The following is a 22,887-nucleotide window of genomic DNA, read 5'->3' on the forward strand; positions in this document are numbered from 1 at the left end:
GAGCGCATTCTTTATTGTACCTGTTGTCCAAATTTCTCTTCAGTACGAACCTTAGAACTCGCTCCAGAGTCCTCTACATAGGGATATTTTAATTTTAACAACCCTGTATTTATTGCATGTTTTTGGAATAGACTTTGGAATCTGCAAAGTTCCTATCAGATGACGTCATCACATCCGGTTACTAGTTAGAAAGTTGTCTGACGACTCCTAATTTGGAATTTTTCAACTACTCCCCGGTAATTTATGTGAAAGCGAGTTTCCAGAAGGGGCATTGCAACTTTCCAGAATATTTTGCGAAACTTCCGTTGTCACGCAGGTATAAATGTTGATTGAGTTGGTGACAGTTCACCGTGTTGTGTGGAGAGTTCAGGAAGTGCATAGACGAAAGTTATCTTCCAGTGGTAAGCTTAACTTTTTAAAAATAAATAAATAAAAGTCTGTTGTGTTTGGCGGCAGCAAAATATAACTTTGGAAGTTATTTTAAAATCATTGTGGTGTAATATTTACAATGTAGAGACTTACATTTACAGGTAGATGCAAAATTCTTGTTGCATTCCAAATATCGGTAACCATAATGAAGATGGAAGAATAACGTTTCGGGGGGGGGGAGACAGTCGTTGTTGGTTATCTTCCAATTCTTCACTTAAGGGCATCCAGTTCTTTTTTTTTTGTTCCTGTTTAATCCTGAAATGTTCGATTTGTATAGAATATTCTTAGACGTTCACATACTATTTTCAGTAAAAGTACACACACTGGACAAAAAATACAATCTTTTATTCAGTATCCAATCGGGTCAACTTCGTTTCAAATAACTGCAAGTGTGCAACACTTCATGGATTCTATAAGGGGTTTTAGCGTGCTTTCGTCTAATTGTAAACATTCCTCAAGCAAATATTGCGCAAATAGTTGAAAGAAGAAGATTTCACAAATAGATATTTATTTAAAGTATACCCAGTATAAAATAAAATGAAAATAAAATAATTTTATTTTATTTTATTATTAATAAAATAATTTTATTTTATTTTATTTTATTTTCATTTTATTTTATACTGGGTATACTTTAAATAAATATCTATTTGTTAAACTATGGACCCCAGTACTCCAGGCTCATTTGTCACTATGAAGAAGATTTCGTTGTTCTCCCACATATTCTCGTGTTCAGGTATGAAGACCGCGCCTAAAAAAAGACATTAGAGCTTATTGAGGGGGTCCAAAGACTGGTAACTCGCCTGGTGAGATCGGCAAAAGGGCTTCCATATGAGAAAAGACTTCAATTTTGTGGGTTGCACAGCTTAGAAACTAGGTACCTTAGAGGAGACTTCATTGAGGTGTTTAAGGTTCTGAGAGGCCAAATTAAAATGAATTTTCATGATTATAAATGATCTTAGAACTAAGGTCCATAAATTCCAGTTATGGGGGGGGGGTAGGCTGATGCTTACATTTCATTGCAGGAAGTTTTATTTTAGCCAGCCAGCGAGTTATAAACTATTGGAATAAGTTACCTACATGGGTGGTTGAGGCTGAAAATTTGGAGAAATTCCAAGGTCAGCTGGATAGTTATCTATGGGAGGAGGGAAATGCATAGGTTGTCTATTTCCTTTTCTTCTGTTATTATTATTAATTATTTTATTTAATATTGTTATTAGGCTGTACTCCAGTTAACGTTACACCAGTCTAATTGACTGTGAGAACGGGGGAAAGTAGTGAATGATAGATTCCACCCACTCAATGCATCCCCCTCTTCGTTTCAGGCGGATGTCACGTGATACAATGTCACTGGAGCGGTAAATGCGAAACTTGTCGCGTATGGTTTTGTTTGCGTGTGGTTTGTGGTGTGTGCTGTTCGTGTACAAAACAGAGGCTGCTGATGGAAACGTTTTGAAAAGAAAAAGGCTGACTACAGCGACACTCGACGAATTGGATGAAGCCATGTTTATATAATTCGTGCAGCAGCGCTCCCAAGGGATTCCATTAAGTAGGCCAATTATCATCGAAAAGGCGCTCCAAATGAATCAAAAATTGAACGGTGACCCCAAATTTTAAAGGAAGTCAAGGTTGGCTCCATAGGTTTAAGGAGCGGCACGGTATTCAACAACTACGCATTGAAGGAGAGAAGATGAGTGCTAACAGTGAAATCCTAGTGCGCTATCGCGAAAAACTAAGTGCCCTTATTAGTAATCTTGGATTGTGAACAGGTGTGTAATTGTGACGAGTCAGGATTATACTGGAAAGTACTTCCTCAAAAAACACTGGCATCTGGGTCAGAATCTTCAGCATCCGGGATTTAAGGTAAGGAAATAGCGTTTAACGATTCTTGTTTGTTCCAATGCTAGTGGGGACCATAAAATGACATTAGCAGTATTTGGCAAGGCAAAAAAAAAATGTGCTTTTAAGGACATGAATTATAATTTACTGTCTTCCGAGTTCTTTCTTACCTTAAAAAAAAGAACCTGCCAGAAAAAGCTCTTTTGATAATGGGCAATGCTCCTACCCATCCCCTTGACGATTTAAAAGAATTTCCATCCCATAACAACATTCATTGCATATTTCTTCCAGCTAATACAACTAGTCTATTACAGCCAATGGACCAGGACATTGAAGAGGTGGTATAGAATATTAATTTTACAGAACTTGATACTATGTGAAAACGATTTAGAGGTAGAACAGTACTGGACTATTAAGGATGCTATCTGTAAAGCAGCTGATGCGTGGCAAAGTGTTCCGGAAAAGACGCTACCTGGAATAAGCTCTGGCCATCTCAAACAGTACAACCTGACCCTGCAGAACAAGAAGATTTTGATCTCACACCACCAGTTTTAACAGAAGTTTAATCTAAATAAATAATTCCTGGTTTTTTACGGTTATAAATTGTCTATTTCAATAATTGGTCACCACTCTGGTCCCGAAGGTGAACAATTAGTGGGGTTCTACTGTATTTACAATTCAGTAATTCCATATATAACTTACATATTTACACAACTGTTAGGGAATCTATATTTTACCAGTCAATAGCTTACCAAATTATTGTTCTTAAAGCAGAAAGTTACTCAATTCTTTGGTATGTTATCACTTTGCAGCCGATTCATATTTCGGTAAGTCTAAGAATTCTGGAAGATCTCTTTCCGGTATTTTGCATCTTCAGAGTTTTTAGGTGTCTATCTGCAGAGATTTAAATATTTTTGCTGCATTTGATGGGAAGAATCTTTGCAGGCTACTAAGATTTTTCAGGACTGGACGTAGTGAATGATTTACTCCTCCGCAACGTCTAGCAGTGGCACGTGGTTTGTTTAGAATATTATCCAGGACTGGGGCATCCACTCTGCCTGTGAGTATTTGTAGGAGAGTGTGTTCCTCTTAATTGTCCGCTGCATCCAGGGTGTGATGTTATGTTAAGGTCTGAGTAGAGAATGACCCTTGAGATAGTAAAAGGGTGGCCAGCAACTCTTAAGCCAGCGCAAGAACCAGTACTCGATCCGAAGGACGGACTTATAATGTGAATCAGAAGCTGAGGACCAGATTTGAGAGGCGTACATTGCAATTGGCAGGACACACTTTAAAAATGTACTTGGTCGAGAGCTGAGGATCACTAATTCCTACCAGCTCTTGTCTAGTAGCCCATAAAGCGCACAACTGTCAGGGAAGGTATATTTTACCAGTCAATAGCTTACCCATAAAGCAGCGTATATTTCTGTCTTCATATGGGCGAAATGTTGATCAAAGGTGAGTCTGTCATCCCACTTAAGACGCAGGTGGGCCTGCACCTTTTCCACACTAGACCCATTCACAGAGATGAAGATGTCATTTGAATAAAAATGACAAGCAGAATAATGCTTGTAAGTTATGCCATTTATTATATTGTCGTTCGTAAGGTTCTCGCCACCTTCCCTGCCTACCATCAGCGCAAAACAATGTCGTGTTTCATCTAACCACATGACTTTCTTCCACTGTCCAGTCAGTGTTCTCAGCACCACTGCAAACAGATTCTCTTTCTCTGAAAGTGGCTTCCGAAGAAGGAGGCGACTGCTAATCCCCAATTTCTTCAATTACCTGGGAATGGTACAGGTTGAAACAAAGCAGTTCTGGGCTTAGTTGAATTCAGATGTTATTTGGTACTCATTGGATGTCCAGTTTTTCTGTACAGTCCTCAGAGTACGACTTTGTTGTTGAAGTATTGTTTTTCTGTCACATTTAGGCCTTGGAGATGTGGAAGAACCGCTTGATTTCCAATAATTAAGAACCTTTTAGATGGATGCTTTTAAGAAACCAGTTTTGTCTTCCGTTTCTTGAATCGTGCCTCATGCTAAACGTGCATCTCTCTCGAAAAATATCTGACAAAAAGAGATAATGGTGTCAAAGTTTTCTGATAATTGTTGGTTATTTCATCAGATTTATAATAGTGATACTTTTAACATGAATTTGGTAGGTCTCTGTTAACGCTGTAAGAAAATGAATAACAGCGTTATTTAACTCAGCCCTGTAAGAAAATAAATAACAATGTATTTATAATCCAATAATAGATTACAAATTAAATTGAAAGTTTAATATTTCATATCTTTTGTAGGTATTCATTCCTTAAAGTCAAGACAGCTAATAGAGATGGCAAAGAGAGAAGTCTTTACAAGTACATTTGACAACAGATTGTTTTCCCTCCTGATATTAACTATATGTGCATTAGGCAAACTAGTAGAAGGAACGCAAGTCCAGGACACACTTCCATCCGAAGATGACCTAATCGTGGTAACAAAGAAAGGGCCAGTAAGAGGAAGGATTGTCGAGGGATTCGACGGACGCTCAGTTAACGCCTTCTTTGGAATTCCCTTTGGTAAGGACACAGCGGGAATCAATCGTTTCCGACCATCCCAACCTCCAGACCCATGGACCGAGGTGTACAATGCTACCGAAAAACCGCCCGCATGCTTCCAGAATAATAATGTAACTAGGACTGAGAACTGTTTGTTTCTGAATGTTTGGACCCCGCGGCCTTGTCCAACTGAACCAGTTCCGGTCATGGTGTGGTTACACGGTGGAGGTTTCACTGGTGGACAGTCCGGGTTTCCCGTTTATGATTCTCAAGGGCTGGTAGCAGAAGGAGGAGTAATCGTAGTAAGTACGAACTACCGTCTGGCAGCATTAGGATTTCTTTATCTTGGAAATGAAGGTGCTCCTGGCAATGCAGGTTTGTTTGACCAGTTACTTGCGATTCAGTGGGTCAAAGACAACATCCAGTACTTCGGAGGGGATCCAGAGAGAATTACTTTGTTTGGAGAAAGTGCTGGGTCGGGATGTGTAACTCACCATCTGTTCTCTCCACTTAGTAGGAACTACTTCCAGCAGGCCATAATGCAAAGTGGAACAGCCCTTGCACCATGGGGTTACCTTGAGAAAGAAACAGCTATCAACAGATCTCTTACACTTTCCGAATTAGTCGGTTGTCCTAATGATCGCAATCAATTGGATGCTGTTGTGGAATGTCTACAGACTGTAGATGCGGAGGAACTTGTAACCAAACAAGCTGCTGTTATGGGTATAATGGATCCTGGTTTTGTGCCCGTCATCGATGGAACTCTGTTGGTGGAGAGTCCAAAAGAGTCCCTTCAGAAGGGGAACTTCAAACAAACCAATATCCTATTAGGAAATGTGGTAAACGAAGGTATTCTGTTCGCCTATCTCACTTTTCCTGATATTATTAGATTGGTTGAGGACCTGAATGTTACTCGCGAAGAGTTTATGTCCATGGTTACTCGGTTGGATCCATATCAAGAAAAAGTGTCCAATCTATCAATAGCCTTCATGTATACCGAGTTGCCTGGGACGGAAGACTTCGCAGGAAACAGGGACGGAATCGACCAGCTGATGGGTGACTATTATTTTAATTGCGACACTAATGATGTAGCTGAAGGCTATTCTCAAGCTGGAAACAAAGCATACAAATACGTGTTTGACTTCAGGCCTTCAATCAGCAGATGGCCTACATGGGTTACAGCTTCACACGGCTATGAACTTCTTTACTCCTTTGGCACGGCCCTTAACAGATCTAATGGTTTTCAAGATCTCGATGTTCAATTAAGTCGACGTATGATTCAACTCTGGAGTAATTTTGCCAAAACTGGGTAAGTAGTTTCCAACTAATTAACTGCTAATTTTTCATTGTTCAGTAAATGGAGCAACCTAGTTTGTTTTAAAAGTAATCCCTTTCTATAGAAGCTCCAAAAACAGTAATTCATTATTTAATATATGCCTATTGGGCAAACTACGTAATCACTTTTTAGCGAGTTTTTCTTTGTTGGTATTTTTTGGTTTCTCTTCATGTTAAATGATATTGGCATCTTAAATCCGAAAAGATATTCGATTTAATTCTGATGTAATGGATGGTGAGGTAAAATATCGGAAGAGCTGTTTGGACTTTTATAGTCCAGACAACCCTTGACCACATTCCTACCAACCTTAAAACACGCTGTTTATTGGCACACAATGCCCTGAAGCCTAATTTCGAAGAATGGAAACTTAGGACATGATGCTTAAAACCGATATCCGAATTCGGACTTTGTGCAACATTAAACATGTTTATACATGTCTAAACTCTATTTACCTGCATGATTAAAATCCTTAATATTTTTCAGGTGATAATTCATCCTTATTATCTTAGTGTTGTTCTTTATCAAGAAACGGAAATTAATTTTTTTATTTCTCTTTAAAGGGATCCAAACTGTGCTTCCAGTTCGTGTCCAGAAGAACAACTTTGGCCTCCTTATACGCCTTCTCGTAAGGAATATCTTATCTTCAATAGTAATTTAGGAGAAGTGGGTACTAACCACCGTATAAAACCATGTAGCTTTTGGCGTTGTTATCTACCTAAACTCATGGAGTTAACTAGTAAGTTCTTCACTCAATACAGTTGGATTTTATTTTATATGAACAGCAGCTTGTTTTTTTTGAAGCCTACCAATTTATTAGGAAATCGAGATTTTCCATATCATCCCAAATAAAATAGGCTGGGTTACTTTGCGACAGAACTATTTCTGTGGAACCTCCTCGATGAAGTCAAAGGTGTACGATGAACAGGCAAGAGGATGGGTGCACATGCGCTGGAGTTTGTTGTTGGCTGTGCTATGATCTTGCAGTAGCCACTTCGATATATCGATGCAAAGTGTTCGGGATCTTTAATCCGTAATCTCTGTGGATTAATAACAACCATCAGTAACGAGAGCATTAGTCTAGGCGAAGGAAGATAATCCAACTTGGTACATACACATCGGAAAGCATCATTGCCAACAAACACCAAAATCTTCGACTCCAGACATCAAGAACCCGTTTCGAAATCGGGCCTGTGGAACTATGAGTCGGTTTAGACGTTGTTCCATTCTGTAGGTTGGCAGATTACCTCGAGCAGTCATAGAAGCAATCCTGCGTGGCATTCAGTCGACTAGATGAGAACCTGGGATCATCTAAACGTATCCTTAGTAAACTTCAAAAACCAACAGATCTAAAAGCAATTTCACTACTGATAGCAATCTAACAGTACTATTACGTGCGTTTTCTAATATTTTGGTAGGTCAATGTATAAAAAAAATAATTCAATTGCACTAAAAATGCATTCAACCTTTTTATTACTTGTTTTCCAAAAATATGATCGAAATTGATTTAAAATTATTTGAAGCTGATAATGGAGTTCGTTGTTGGAATTGAACCTAATTAACGAAATATAAAAATATTGCCGTTCTTTTTTTTTTTTCGGAAGGAAAAAACCATGCCACCCTCTCCTAAGACCGACCAACTCAGCCGTGTTGTGAAAAAGGCCCATAAAAATTCCTTCCTCCATCGACGTCATGCAGTTGGGTGGAAAAAGCCTCAAATCAGGCTTTTTCCACCGAATGTGCGGAGGACGAGTGCTACCCACTAGGGCCTCCTCAGAGCGTCCCATATGTGTTCGATGGGATTTAGATCGACTGATCGGGCAGCCCAATCCATACGAACAATGTCCTCACTTTCCTAAAGCATATCAACAGCTGCAGTCCTATGGGATGTGGCGTTATCATCCATAAACACGTACTCGGGGTCAATGGTACCTCGGAACAGACGCATATGGGGAAGGATTACCTCAGTGACGTGCACCGGTTACAGTACCGCCTTCCAGTATCTGGAGTTGTGTACGTCCTTTCAAGATAACGCCTCCCCAGATGAACACCTGGATCGCAATATCGATCCCTTTTCAGTGATGTTTGTGGGGTGATACCATATGCCAACTTCTCGCCAGATTAGCTGACATCCAGAATCCCTGTGAGACTGAATCTACTGACGTCAGTAAAAATTGTGGTTCTAACCTTCAGAAATAGTGTTTGTCCTTATCTTTTGCACACCATTGTAGTAATAGTGAGTGTTTAATAGTATAAATTTATTTCTTGCTACTGAATTAATTCCAACTACAATTTATTTCAGGTCCATAAACGATGTATGGGCAACACGAGGTCTGTGAATTGTGGCTGTATTCTGACGCCACCTAGTGTTTAATTTGAGCTACAAGGAAGTTAAAATATTGCCCAGCCTTTGATAACTTTCAAATCATGCGCCGTTATGAACTTCAAAAGCAACAAGTCAAGGAACTGCTGTTTACAGTTTTATTTATTTATTTTTTTTAATTTAAGTAGTTGTTATATCGTTAATAAATAAATAAATATTCCATCTGACAGGGTTTCACTTATTTTCACTTGAAATACATTGTATTAAAACGAATCTTTCTTTTATGTGCAGATTTATAAATACACTGCCCATACAAAATATAAGTAAAATGATATCGTGTAAGAGTATGAGGTTGTTATGAGAGGTGTTTCTGAATATGTTTATGGCAACATATTCAGAAACACCTCTCATTGGCCTGGCTTTTAAATCTATAAAGCTGAATCACGTGTCATTGGAAAAGTGTGATATGTAAAAATAATGCAAAGAAGAGATGCAATCTTCAATATCCGATGACAGGACTCAGGTCATCGAGTCCTGCCGATGACCTGAGGCACTTTTATGGGCTTTTCTGAATGTGGCCAAGTTAGTCGGTCTCAGGCGAGAATAACAAGGGTTTTTATCCCGAATAGTCTGATTTTTCGTCCAGCAAACAGAAGGTCGACCACAGAACACACGCAATTTCCAGACAGTATATACGGAACAATACGGTATTAGTTGTTGCTCCCAAAAACCCTCTTACAAAAAGAATCCGAGCACTCCAGTGTATTGTGGTAGGATCTTAGGAGCAGCCGCTTCTGTAAATTTCGTGTGTTTTGCAAAAAGTTCTGTGATCGGTTTTCTGGACCAAAAATCGGAGTTTTTGGAAGAAAAAAACCATGGTAACCTCATCTGGGACCGATTAACTCAGCCACATTAAGAAGACACCTAAAAATCCCTTACTCGTATATTTTTATTGGCGATTCGACAACTGTGCTATCCACGAGGGCCGTACATTAGTCTCTCTCAAGGAAAACAAGCAAAAGCTTTATTAAAATTGTCTGATCTTATCTGAAGAAGGAATATTTTAGGAATTTCATGAATCTCTTTAGGAAATCTTTCTTATCAAGATGTTTCTGTATTGTATCCTCAATCAGTGATTGTTCCTCATTGGAGAAGTCGTACTCAACTGGTCCATAGGTTACTCATTTCCAATTTAGTCCCTTCCTTCGGAATGGGGGACATTCTCAAACGAATGACAACGAATTGAGATAAGTTCAATTCGGTGAATTGAACTTACAAACAAAGCTAAATGAATTGGACGCACCTATCAGTTTGGGAACCATATCTAAACCACATAATTATTTTTCTGGTTTCTCTCCCAAGAGGTAAACAAGATTACTAAAACAGCTGGTAATATCCTAAGAGAAAAGTGGCAATGCCACTTCTTATTGAAAACGAAAAACTAAAGGCAACTTAATCAGGAGGTACAAAATAGAACAGATCTTAATGGGATTACAAATACCTGCCCGGCCTTTGTGATAAATTCTGATGCCACCAGACGAGTAGTAGTAGTGGCACATGATGCAAGAAAGCAAGTGTAGGAGCTTATGCAGCATCAGCCCAAAAAAAAAAAAATCACACCATTCCCTCCAAATGCCTGTCCAGTTCCTCCTTAAATTTATTTAACCTATCAACTTCCACAACGACAGATGGAAGTTTGTTCCAGCAATTAACCACCCGCTGGCTAAAGGCAAATTTCCGCACATCTATTCTACATCTGTCCTTTCTTAATTTGAACTTATGTCCGCGTAGGTTGGTAATCTGAACAAGTGGAAGGATCCCATCAGAATTCAGCGTGCTCAACCAATTCAAGGCCTTATAGACCTCAATCAGATCACCGCGCAGGTGCCTAGTCTCCAGCCACTGCAATTTGCAGAACTTAAGCCTCTCTTGGTAAGAGAATCCCTTCATTCCCCTCACCAATCGTGTTGCTCTTCTCTGTACACGCTCAAGCAAATCTACATCCTTCCTAAAATGAGGCCTCCAGACCTGTACGCAGTACTCAAGGCGTGGCCTGACCATTGCCTTATACAGAGGGACAATCACCTCCTTTTCCCTGCTAGCAAAATTCCTATATATCATTGACAAAACCCCATGACCCGCCCTAGCAGCCTGTCTGCACTGCTCAGAAAACTTCATATCTGACTGCACCATTACTCCCAGGTCTTTTTCATTTTCTACCACCTTAAGTGTAGTACCACACAGTTGGTACGTTTCTCTGGGGTTACTTCTACCCATATGCAGTACTTTGCATTTGTCAAGGTTGAACTTCAGTTTCCACTTCTTAGCCCATCTGCCCAAATTATCTAGATCTTGTTACAGTAGCACACTGCCATTACTGTCATTAACAACCCTGCCAACCTTTGTGTCATCTGCAAACTTCGACATTAAACCTGATATACCTTCATCAACATCATTGATAAATACACAAAACAACAGTGGACCCAACACCGAACCCTGTGGGACTCCACTAATAACATTAGTCCACGAAGAGCAGCACCCATTGATTACCACCCTCTGTCTTCTCCCACTTAACCATCCTTTTATCCATTGTAGCAACTTACCCTTAATACCATTCTGCTCCAATTTGTACAGTAGTCTTCCATGCGCAACAGTGTCAAAAGCTTTCCTGAAATCCAAGTATATGATATCAAAATTATTTTTTGCATCCAGTTCCTTTGTGACCACATCATAATAACCAATCAAATTTGTCAGACAAGACTTTCCCTTAACAAACCCATGCTGTGTTTGAATTATTGCTGTAGTCTTGTCTAGATGATCCTGCAATGCATCTTTAACCAGCGACTCCATTATTTTACCCGGAACAGAAGTTAAACTAACTGGTCTGTAATTACTCGTGTCACCCTTCGATCCACCTTTGTGAATTGGGGACACATTGCTGTTTCTTGTATTCTGTCTATCTTGTGAACTCCTCTGATCATTTGGTCGTCCCGGAGTATAAACAGAAAATTTATTATTATTTATTATTTGCACATCTCCAGTCCGTGGGAACCTCCCCTGAGTCCAAAGATGCTCTCATAATTATGGCTAAGGGTTTGCTTAGTTGCTTTGCCGCCTCCTTTAAAATAACTGGATAGATCCCATCCACCCCAGGTGCCTTTCTTATGTTTAACTTCAACAATTTCTCCTCCACTTTGCTCTCAGTTGTTACAAAATCATTAAGCACACTGCTACAATTTGATAACCTTCTTCCATTTTCAAATTGTAATAATTCCTCACGTGTGAATGTAGATGCAAAATACTCATTCAGTTTGTTTGCTATCTGAGCAGGATTATCAACAGTCGAACCATCGATGTCAAGTGGACCAATCATATTCAGCCCCTTCCTTTTAGAGTTTATATAAGTAAAGAAATCCTTGCTGTTTTTCTTAGCATCTTTTGCCAAGGATTTCTCGTAATCCGCCCTCGCCTGCCGAACCTCCTTTGTGACCTGATTACAGACTAGCTTATATCTGCCACAGGCTTCTGCGTCACCTGATAATTTATATGCATCCCATGCATTTTTCTTCTCTGTCACGAGTCTCATTAGTTCATTTGATAACCATTTAGGCCTAAACCTTGAACAATATTTCTTAATCGGTATATAAAGTCTAGTAGCTTCCACGATTAATTCTTTGAATGCTTCCCACTTAGAATTTACTGTTTGTAACATCGTCAGTTGATCCCACTGTACAGAATTTAAAAACTGTCTGAGACCACTGTACTCCCCTTTACGGAAGCAAAAACCCTTTCCTTTACCCCTGACGGTCGAGGTTATCCCTTCTCAGCTGATAAGGGAGCCAGACCTCTCATGTTCAGAACCTAATCATTCTGGGTTACTAGCTGCTTCTCCTTTTCCTACCTCATATGCAGACTGTTCGAATTTCGGTACAAAAGAATGGACAAAAAGTGGTTAAGTCAAAAACCTTATTACTAAGACCCTCAAGTGTGATCTTAAGACTGTTAGACGTCACGGTTCTTCATGGATTTTGCACTCAGTTCTCTACCTGCGTTCTTGTCACACACTCCGTAATGAATTTTTACTTAATTTCTCTTTACTGCTCTCTATGGAGGACTTTAGTCACTCTCTTGCTTACCTTGAGACTGTAATAAATACTTTGGGATCGAATAACAATATATTGATCTTATCGGACGTCAATGCAAAATCGAACTTGGCACAGCTCTTCTACAGATGCACATGGCCTTCTCTTAGAAGAGTTCATAATTAATTATTGTTTTTCAATTCACAACAAGCCTAATCACCCTCATACTTTTTCAAGTTATGCAGGAGAATCTAATATAGATATAACGATGACAAACTCTCATTTTGATTTGTGTCTTGATGACTGGACTGTGCATACGGACCAGTGCACCTGGTACACTTTCTCACAGCCAGAATTAACAAGATTTTCCATCAGAAATATTGACTGGAATGCTTTTGACTCTTCCATTCTTCTGGACCTTGAGCAACAGAAACTTGCTTCTTTTGAAACCTTACGGATTTTTCATCAAGTGAACTATATCCAAATTGACATAATAAAAGCGTCATATAAGTCTTCTAGGAAAAGAGGGTTAATCAGAAGAAGTTTACCGTTTTTACCAGCAGTATTCTTCATTGAGGAAAAGCTACGTGAAGGCCATTGCCTCTAAGTACGCCGCTGTGGAGATTTATAAGGGGTCGGCCGCTCAAATTAACGAAAGGACATACACTGTGCTGCCACTTTATTAGGTACACCTACCTAGTAGAATGTTGAGCCTCCTTTAGCCTTCAAAACAGTCTGAATTCGTCTAGGCATGGATTGAACAAGATGGTGAAAACGTTGTGCAGGAATGGAGTACCATGCAGACATGAGTGTGTCACATAGTTCATTGAGATTCGACGAAGGTGTAGGCCTGCAGCAAATAGCCCTTTCCAGCTCATCGCATAAATGTTCCAGGATTGAGATCCAGGGACTGAGAGGGCCACTGCAGAAAATGATTCATGTGACTTGTCATGTTCCTGAAACCATTACATAGTGATTCGGGCTTTGTGCACCGGCACATTATCCTGCTAGAAGTAATCACCTGACTGAGGATAAACTGTCAACATGAACGGATGCACTTGATCAACAACGATGTTTAGGTAGGCTGTGGCATTCAGACGTGAATCTGTGGGTATCAATGGACCCAACGTGCGCCAAGAAAACATTCCCCCACACCATAACGCTGCCCCCACCACCTTTCACAGTAGTCGTCAGACATAACGGGTCTATGGATTCATGTTGTTTTCGCCAAATTCTTCCGTCAACGTGATGCACCAGGAACTTCGACTCGTCAGACCAAGCAACTGTTTCCTAATCCTCGATAGTCCACAGTGCTGGTGTTGCTGTGCCCACAGGAGGCGTGCTCTCTTGTTCTTCGTTGATAACAAAGGTACACGATGTGGTCGTCGGCTGTTGTAGCCCATTCGCGACAAAGTTCAACTAGTGGTCCGTTGCGATATTTTGTTCTGCACACCGTTGTATTCTGACGTGATGTGGGACATTGTGGCCTGTCTCTTTGTTTGCACAATTCTAGCTATCCTCCTCTGACCTCTCTCTCTCATTAACAAGCGCATTTTCTTCCACAGGAGTGCCATTGAGAGGATGTTGCACCATTCTCAATACACCCTTGAAACTGTCTGCGTGAGAAGTTCAGGAGAAGTGCATTTCAAATTTGCTTTGTCCAGCACGTCTTGCACCTACAACCATGCCACATTCGAAGTCCGTTAGATCACTCCTTTTCCCCATTCTTGCTACGGTTTGTACGCTTGACTGATATTGGAAAGGTTGATCTGCTGCATTTATATCCACAACTGTGGTCATGTGACTTGCAACGATGTGGGACAAACCATTTGTGTGCACAGCAGGGGTGTAGATAATAAAGTGGCAGCACAGTGACTGGACTGGACGGTGGATTTTTTCTTTTCATCGCAGATTCATTTGTAGCAAGCAAGCATATCATTCACCCCTCTGTTAACTTTTAAGAGTCGTTCTCTGTCAGGATCCATCTTTTCAAACCTCGCCATTGCCGATGCAATTTCACGAAATGCCATTACCATCTCTCTGGTGATGAAGCATCTCTGCTCCTCATTTGGTTCATCTTGAGCTTCGTCAGCATTTTCTTCTTTCACTCTCGTTGCCTGCATGTCAATAAGTTCTTCGTTAAATAATTCCTTCTTTTCTTTCTCTACTAACTCCTCCACGTCTTTGGCCTCAACCTCCAACTGAAGTAGCTCTGCAACCTTTACATTCTTATCTGTACCTCTTCATCTTTTTCAAATCCTTCGAAGCCTTTTATGTGACGTGGGCATAATTTCTTCCATGCGCCATCTTAAACATTTTAATATTTAAGATGGCGTGGTAAATATTGTAAGATTTTCAAACGTCTCTTAAGGTAAAGTTTTTCTCATCGTCTACTGCAGACAATGCCTGAGAAAATGCTGTGCGTAAAAAAGAGCACCCTGATCAGTAGGTTGGATGAGTGCAGTCGCGTTTGGCGGTAGAAATATGACTCTCACATTCGAATTAAAATCATCTAGATGTCCAGGAGCATTATCTAATAGAAGCTAAATCTTGAGAGGAACATCGTTGTTTTTATAATATTTTTCAACCTCAAGAATGAAGCAGCCTTTAAACCAATCCTCAAAGAGAGATATTGTTATCCACGCTCTCTGGTTTCATCGGAAATGCACGGGTAGGGTGGCTTTATTGATGCCCTTAACTGCACGAGGATTTCCAGAATGGTACACAGGCAGTGGTTTTAATCTGCAATCTCCCGCTGCATTAGCCCCAAGCAAGAGCCCTATCTTTTGACCCCTTGAAATCTGGCACTGTCCTTTCCTCATTGGCATTATATTTTCGATTCGGAATTTTTTTTCCAATACAGAGCAGTCTCGTCAACGTCAAAAATTTGTTGAGTTGAATAGCCGTCTTCATCAATAGTTTTCCAACACATCACAAAATTTCTCTGCAGCTGAAGAATCAGCACTGGCGACTTCACCACATACTTTAATGTTTTGGAAACCAGCACGATGCTTGAACCTATTAAACCACCCGTTGCTTTTGGAATGTTCATTAGACTCAGGAGCACTTGCTTCTGAGGCGTTAAAAATTAATTCTTATAACGGGAACATATGACAACGATGAAAGGGTGGTGACCTTCTAAAAGTGACCTTTTAGAGAGATAAATAGCTTAGTAATATAACGATATTTTCACATTTCCTGCATTTACTGCACGTGTTTTTGCAATAAGTGAAGTCTGTGAACTTCCTATCAGATGACATCCGGTTTCTAGTTAGAAAGTTGTTGGACCACTCCTGATTTGAAAGTTTTCAACTACTCCCCGGTAAATTATGTGATAGCGAGTTTCCAGCAGGGGCATTGCAACTTTCCAGAATATTTTGCGAAACTTCCGTTGTCATGCGGAAGAGTACAAATGTTTATTGAGTAGGTGACAGTTCACAAAGTGTGAAGAGTTCAGGGAGTGCACAGACGAAAGTTATCTTCCTAATGGTAAGCGTAACGTTTAAAAAAAAAATGTCTTGTGTTTGGCGCCAGCAAAATATAACTTTGGAAGTTATTTTAAAATCATTGTGGTGTAATATTTACAATGTAGAGACTTACATTTACAGGTAGATTCAAAATTCTTGTTGCATTCCAAATATCGGTAAGCATAATGAAGATGGAAGAATAACGTTTCGGGGTGGGGAGGAGACTGTCGTTGTTGGTTTTCTTTAATATTATTATTATTTTACCCTTCCCTCCCGCAGATGCAGCTTAAGCCTTATGTTTCCTTCTACCATTTGACCATTACTAATAGGAGTAAGATCTGGTGAATGTGGTATCATTTCTCAGAATCATTCTTGTACGATTCTGGCACCCACTCCGTACCAAAGAAACATTCACCATACATACTGTGATAGCACCACCACCAGATGCTTGGATTGTCTTAACAAGGCGAGTAGGGTCCATCGCTCCGTAAGGTACTCGCCACCCTCCCTACTTACCATCAGCGCAAAACAAAATATGTCGTGTTTCATCTGACCACATGACTTTCTTCCACTGTCCAGTCCGTGTTCTCGGAACCAGCGCAAACAGATTCTGTTTCTCTGAAAATGGCTTCCCAAGAAGGAGGCAACTGCTAATCCCCAATTTCTTCAATTCCCTGCGAATGGTAGAGGTTGAAACAAAGCAGTTCTGGGCTTGGTTGAATTCAGATGTTATTTGGCACTCACTGGATGTCCAGTTTTTCTGTACAGTCCTCAGAGTACGACTTCGCTGTTTGAAGTATTGTTTTTCTGTCACATTTAGGCCTTTGAGTTGTGGAAGAACCACCTGCTTTTCAATCATTAAGAACCTTTGAGATGGATGCTTTTAAGAAACCAGTTTTGATTTCCGTTTCTTGAATCGTGCCTCATGCTAAACGTGCATCTCTCTCGGAAAATATCTATGACAAAAAAAGGAGATAATAATGTTTTTCTGATAATTGTTGGTTATTTCATTAGATTTATGATATTTATGAATCAGTGTATTTATAATCCAATAATAGATTACAAATTAAATTGAAAGTTTAATATTTCATATCTTTTGTAGGTATTCATTCCTTAAGTCAAGACAGCTCATAGAGATGGCGAAGAGAAAAGTCTTTACAAGTACATCTCACAACAGATTGCTTTCCCTTTTCATATTTGCCCTATGTGCATTAGGCAAACTGGTTGAAGGAATGCAAGTCCAGGACACGCTTCCATCCGAAGATGACCTAATCGTGGTAACAAAGAAAGGGCCAGTAAGAGGAAGGATTGTAGAGGGATTCGACGGAAGCTCAGTTAACGCCTTCTTTGGAATTCCCTTTGGTAAGGACACAGCGGGAATCAATCGTTTCCGACCATCCCAACCTCCAGACCCATGGACCGAGGTGTACAACGCTACCGAAAAACCGCCCGCATGCTTCCAGAATCGTAATGTAACTAGGACTGAGAACTGTTTGTTTCTCAATGTTTGGACCCCGCGGCCTTGTCCAACTGAACCAGTTCCTGTCATGGTGTGGTTACACGGTGGAGGTTTCACTGGTGGAGAGTCCGGGTTTCCCGTTTATGATTCTCAAGGGCTGGTAGCAGAAGGAGGAGTAATCGTAGTAACTACGAACTACCGTCTGGCAGCATTAGGATTTCTTTATCTTGGAAATGAAGGTGCTCCTGGCAATGCAGGTTTGTTTGACCAGTTACTTGCGATTCAGTGGGTCAAAGACAACATCGAGTACTTCGGAGGGGATCCAGAGAGAATTACTTTGTTTGGAGAAAGTGCTGGATCGGGATGTGTAACTCACCATCTGTTCTCTCCACTTAGTAGGAACTACTTCCAGCAGGCCATAATGCAAAGTGGAACAGCCCTTGCACCATGGGGTTACCTTGAGAAAGAAACAGCCATCAATAGATCTCTTACACTTTCCGAATTAGTCGGTTGTCCGAATGATCGCAATCAACTGGATGCTGTTGTGGAATGTCTACAGACTGTAGATGCGGAGAAACTTTTAATCGAACAATCTACTATCGATGGCATAATGGATCCTAGTTTTGTGCCCGTCATCGATGGAATTCTGTTGGTGGAGAGTCCAAAAGAGTCCCTTCAGAAGGGGAACTTCAAACAAACCAATATCTTGTTAGGAAATGTGGTAAACGAAGGTATTCTGTTCGCCTATCTCACTTTTCCTAATATTATTAGACTGATTGAGGACCTGAATGTTACTCGCGAAGAGTTTATGTCCATGGTTACTCGATTGGATCCATATCAAGAAAAAGTGTCCAATCTATCAATAGCCTTCATGTATACCGAGTTGCCTGGGACGGAAGACTTCGCAGGAAACAGGGACGGAATCGACCAACTGATGGGCGACTATTATTTTATGTGCGACACTAATGATGTAGCTGAAGGCTTTTCTCAAGCTGGAAACAAAGTATACAAATACGTGTTTGACTACAGGCCTTCAATCAGCAGATGGCCTACATGGGTTACAGCTTCACACGGCTATGAACTTCTTTACACCTTTGGCACGGCCCTTAACAGATCTAATGGTTTTCAAGAACTGGATATTCAATTAAGTCGACGTATGATTCAACTGTGGAGTAATTTTGCCAAAACTGGGTAAGTAGTCTCCAACTAATTAACTGGTAATTTTCCATTGTTCAGTATATGGAGCAACCTAGTTTGTTTTAAAAGCAATTCCTTTCTATTTGGAAGCTCCAAAAACAATAATTCATTTTTAATATGTGCCTGTTGGGCAAACTACGTAATAACTTTGAATAGTTTTTTTTTTCGTGAGTATTTTTTGGATTCTCTTCATGTTAAATGATAATTGGCACCTTAAATCTGAGAAGATATTCCATTAATTCCTTGTAATGTAATGGAAGTTATATATCGTCCAATTTCTTCTGTATCAAGCCTATTAAAGCTCTTTGAGAAATCTCTTCTGAGAAGAGTGAAGGATCTACTGCCATAGATCCTTCACTCCAGTGTTCAAACCTTTCTGGAGTCATAATGTCTTTTTTTTCTTTCATCTTGAATCTTTCATCTTTTTTCTTCCAGACAGTGTCTGGAGACTAGGCACCAGCGAGGTGATCTGATAGAGGTGTATAAAGCCTTGAATGGTTTAAGCATGCTTAATGCTGATGGGATTCTTCCTCTTGCTCAGAATAATCACATGAGAGGGCATAAATTCAAATTGAGAAAAGACAGATGTAGGATAGACGTGCGGAAATTTGCCTTTAGCCAGCGGGTGGTCGGTTGGTGGAACAGACTGCCATCCCTTGTGGTGGAGGTTGATAGCCTAAATAAGTTTAAGGCTCAGCTGGACAGGTATTTTGAACGAACAGAGGGGTGAAGTGGAAGTGGGTTTTTTTTTTTTTTTTTTTTGGCTGATGCTGCATAAGCTTGCTTTCTTGCATCAAATGCCTCTACTAATGCTGATGCTAATGCTAATATTTTAAGGTTAGCAATCTTTGTTTATTATGTTGTGTAATATCTTTTATGTAAACCCCTGGCTTGTACCATGAGGGGAGTTGTATACAGCAATTTGAATATAATGAAGAGTTCTTAAAACCGATATCCGAATTCGGACTTTGTACAACATTAAACATGTTTAAACATGTCTAAACTCGATTTAACTGCATGACTAATTTTATTAGGAATTCCTTTTTATTTGAGGTGAGAATTCATCCTTGTTATCAAGAAACACAAATTAATTTTTTTTATTTCTTTTAAAAGGGATCCAAACTGTGCTTCCAGTTCGTATCCAGAAGAGCTACTTTGGCCTCCTTATATGCCTTCTAGTTTTATTATTTCTTTTAAAAGGGATCCAAACTGTGCTTCCAGTTCGTATCCAAAAGAGCAACTTTGGCCTCCTTATACGCCTTCTCGTAAGGAATATCTTATCTTTAATAGTAATTTAGGAGAAGTGGGCACTAACCACCGTATTAAACCATGTAGCTTTTGGCGTGATCATCTCCCTAAACTCATGGAGTTAACTCGTAAGTTCTTGACTCAATACAGTTAGATTTTATTTTATATCAAGAGAAGTTAGTTTTTTAAAGCCTACCAATTTATTGGAAAATCGACTCGAGCTTTTCCATATCATCGCAAATAAATTATGCTGGGTCACTTTGCGACAGACCTATTTCTATGGTACCTCGATGAAGTCAAAGGTATACGATGGACAGGCAAGAGGATGGGTGAACTTTCGCTCGAGTTTCTGTTGTTGGCTGTGCTATGATCATCTTGCAGTAGCCACTTCCATATATCAATGCAAAGTGTCCTGGATATTTAATCTGTAACCTCGATGGATTAATACCAACCACCAGTAACGAGAGCACAAGTCTAGTTGAAGGAAGATAGTCCACAACTAAATGTCCAACACATCGAAAAGCATCATTGCCAACAAACACCAAAATCTTGGACTCCAGACATCAAGAACCTGTTTCAAAATTGGTTCTGTGGAGCTATGAGTTGGGTTAGACGCTGTTGCAGTCTGGAGGTTGGCAGATCACCTCGAACAATCATAGAAGCAATCCTGCGTGGCATTAACTCGACTAGGTGTGAACCTGGGATCATCTAAACGTATCCTTAGTAAACTTCAAAAACCAACAGATCTAAAAGCAATTTCACTACTGATAGCAATCTAACAATACTATTACGTACATTTTCTAATATTTTGGTAGGTCAATGTATAAAAATAGTTCAATTGCAATAAAAATGCATCCAACCTTTTATTACTTGTTTTCCAAAAATATGATCAATTGATAAAATTATTTGAAGTTCATAATGGAGTTCGTTGTTGGAATTGAACCTAATTAACGAAATATAAAAAAATTGCAGTTCTTTTTTTTTTTCGGGAGGAAAAACCATGCCACCCTCTCCTAAGACCGACCAACTCAGCCACCGTTGTGAAAAAGGCCCATAAAAAATCCTTCCGCCATCGACGGGACTCAAATCGGGTTTTTTCCACCAGATGTGGGGAGAACGAACCCTATCAACTGTGCTATCCACTAGGGCCTCAACCCCTTTGCTGTAGAATCTATCACTGAAGAGGATGGTAAACATCGAGTGGCCCATTTATTAGGAACACCTACCTAATAGAGCGTATAACTGGTTCTCAGAACAGCCTGGATTCGCCTTGGCATGGACTCAATAAGATGTAAAAGCATATCGTAGAGATTCTGATCCATTTTGACCCAACTGAATAATTGTGGTTGTCTACTTCGAAGATTTCTTTCCAGCTCATTCCACAGGTGCTTAATTTGAATGAAATCTGGTAACTGGGGGATGCATCTACATTAAGTAAATATTTTGTGGTTGTAACCTTTAGAAATAGTGTTGGTCCTTAAATTTTGCACACTAGTGTAGTAATAGAGTGTTTAATAGAAAGAATTTATTTCTTGCTACTGAATTAATTCCAACTACAATTTATTTCAGGTCCATAAACAATGTATGGGCAACACGAAGTCTGTGAATTGTGGCTGTATTCTGACGCCACCTAGTGTTTAATTTGAGCTACAAGGAAGTTAAAATATTGCCCAGACTTTGATAACTTTCAAATCATACGCCGATATGAACTTCAAAAGCAACAAGTAACTGCTGTCTATAGTTTTTATCAGGAGCACCCGGAGAAAAAGGATGAAACAGTTTGGGAGATCTTAGAAACTGGAGTATATTTAATTATTATTTTTTTTTTGTTTCATTTTAAGTAGTTCTTATATCGTTAATAAATAAGTATTCCTTCTGACAGGGGTTTCACTGATTTTCAATTTAAATACATTGTTTTAAGACAAATCTTTCTTTTATGTGTAGATTTATAAATACAAGAAATACACTGCCCATACAAAATATAAGTAAAATGTCGTCTAAGAGTATAAGGTTGTTATGAGAAGCCTTTCTGAAAACAGAAGATCGACCACAGAACACACGCCATTTCCAGACAGTATATACGCAACAATACGGTATTAGTTGCTGTTGCTCCCAAAAACCCTCTTACAATAACAATCCCAGGATACTCCAGTGTATACAACCAGTATTTTAGTAGGATTTTAGGAGCATCCCGCGTCTGTAAATTTCATGTGCTTTGCAAACAGTTCTATGGTCGTTTTTCTGGAGAAAAAACCATGGTACCCTCGTCTGAGACCGATTAACTCAGCCACGTTAGGAAGAAGGCCCGTAAAAATCCTTCTTGGGTATTTTTATGGGCGATTCAGCAACTGTGCTGTCCACGAGGGCCATACATTAGTCTCTCAAGAAAAACAGAAGCAAAACCCTTACTAAAATTGTCTGACTTCATCTTAAGAAGGAATATTTTAGAAATTTCAAGAATCCCTTTAGGAAATCTTTCTTATCAAAATGTTTCTGTATTGTATCCTTCATCAGTGGTTCTTCCTCACTGGAGAAGTCACACTCAACCGGTCCATAGGATACTCATTTCCAATTTAGTTCCTTCCTTAGGAATGGGGGACACATTTACATACTGTAAACACTTTCGTAATGCATTTTACTTAATTCCCTCTGTATTTCAGCAATTGAAAATAGCAGGTGTACGGTAATAACGTTTATACTGTAATAATATAAAATGTAAACCACCAATTATAAAATTTCTTAAAAATCCTTTCACTCGTTGTCGAGTTATTACATGCGGACGGACAAACAAGTAATTGTCAGATTTCTATTGGTCCATTTGAAGATTAATTCCTAAATATAACAGTAGATGGCAGCACGCTATTATCTGTTGACCATAATTGCAGTTACAGTACTAACATTTTGTACTAAAAAGGATTGGAGGACAAACAAGGACTTTAAAGGATATTAATAGTTTTTATTTTCAATAAATTAATAT

The 22,887-nt window shown here is 39.5% G+C and overlaps 1 protein-coding gene across 1 annotated transcript; it reads left to right on the top strand.

Annotated features, from left to right (window-relative positions):
* The first annotated feature begins 297 nt into the window (after window positions 1-297).
* LOC150091889 (uncharacterized) lies at window positions 298-21,665 on the top strand. The gene is made up of 7 exons (XM_090370086.1): window positions 298-401; window positions 4,562-6,110; window positions 6,698-6,873; window positions 9,546-9,633; window positions 17,109-18,656; window positions 19,776-20,038; window positions 21,480-21,665. Exons 1-7 carry the CDS (start codon window positions 323-325, stop codon window positions 21,485-21,487), a joined length of 3,711 nt encoding a protein of 1,236 aa, XP_090226212.1. The 5' UTR covers window positions 298-322; the 3' UTR covers window positions 21,488-21,665.
* The last annotated feature ends 1,222 nt before the right edge of the window (window positions 21,666-22,887 follow it).

The sequence above is a fragment of the Mastigoproctus giganteus genome, chromosome 1 (assembly GCF_048544385.1).
Source record: "Mastigoproctus giganteus isolate SK-2022 chromosome 1, ASM4854438v1, whole genome shotgun sequence".
NCBI lineage: Eukaryota > Metazoa > Arthropoda > Arachnida > Uropygi > Thelyphonidae > Mastigoproctus > Mastigoproctus giganteus.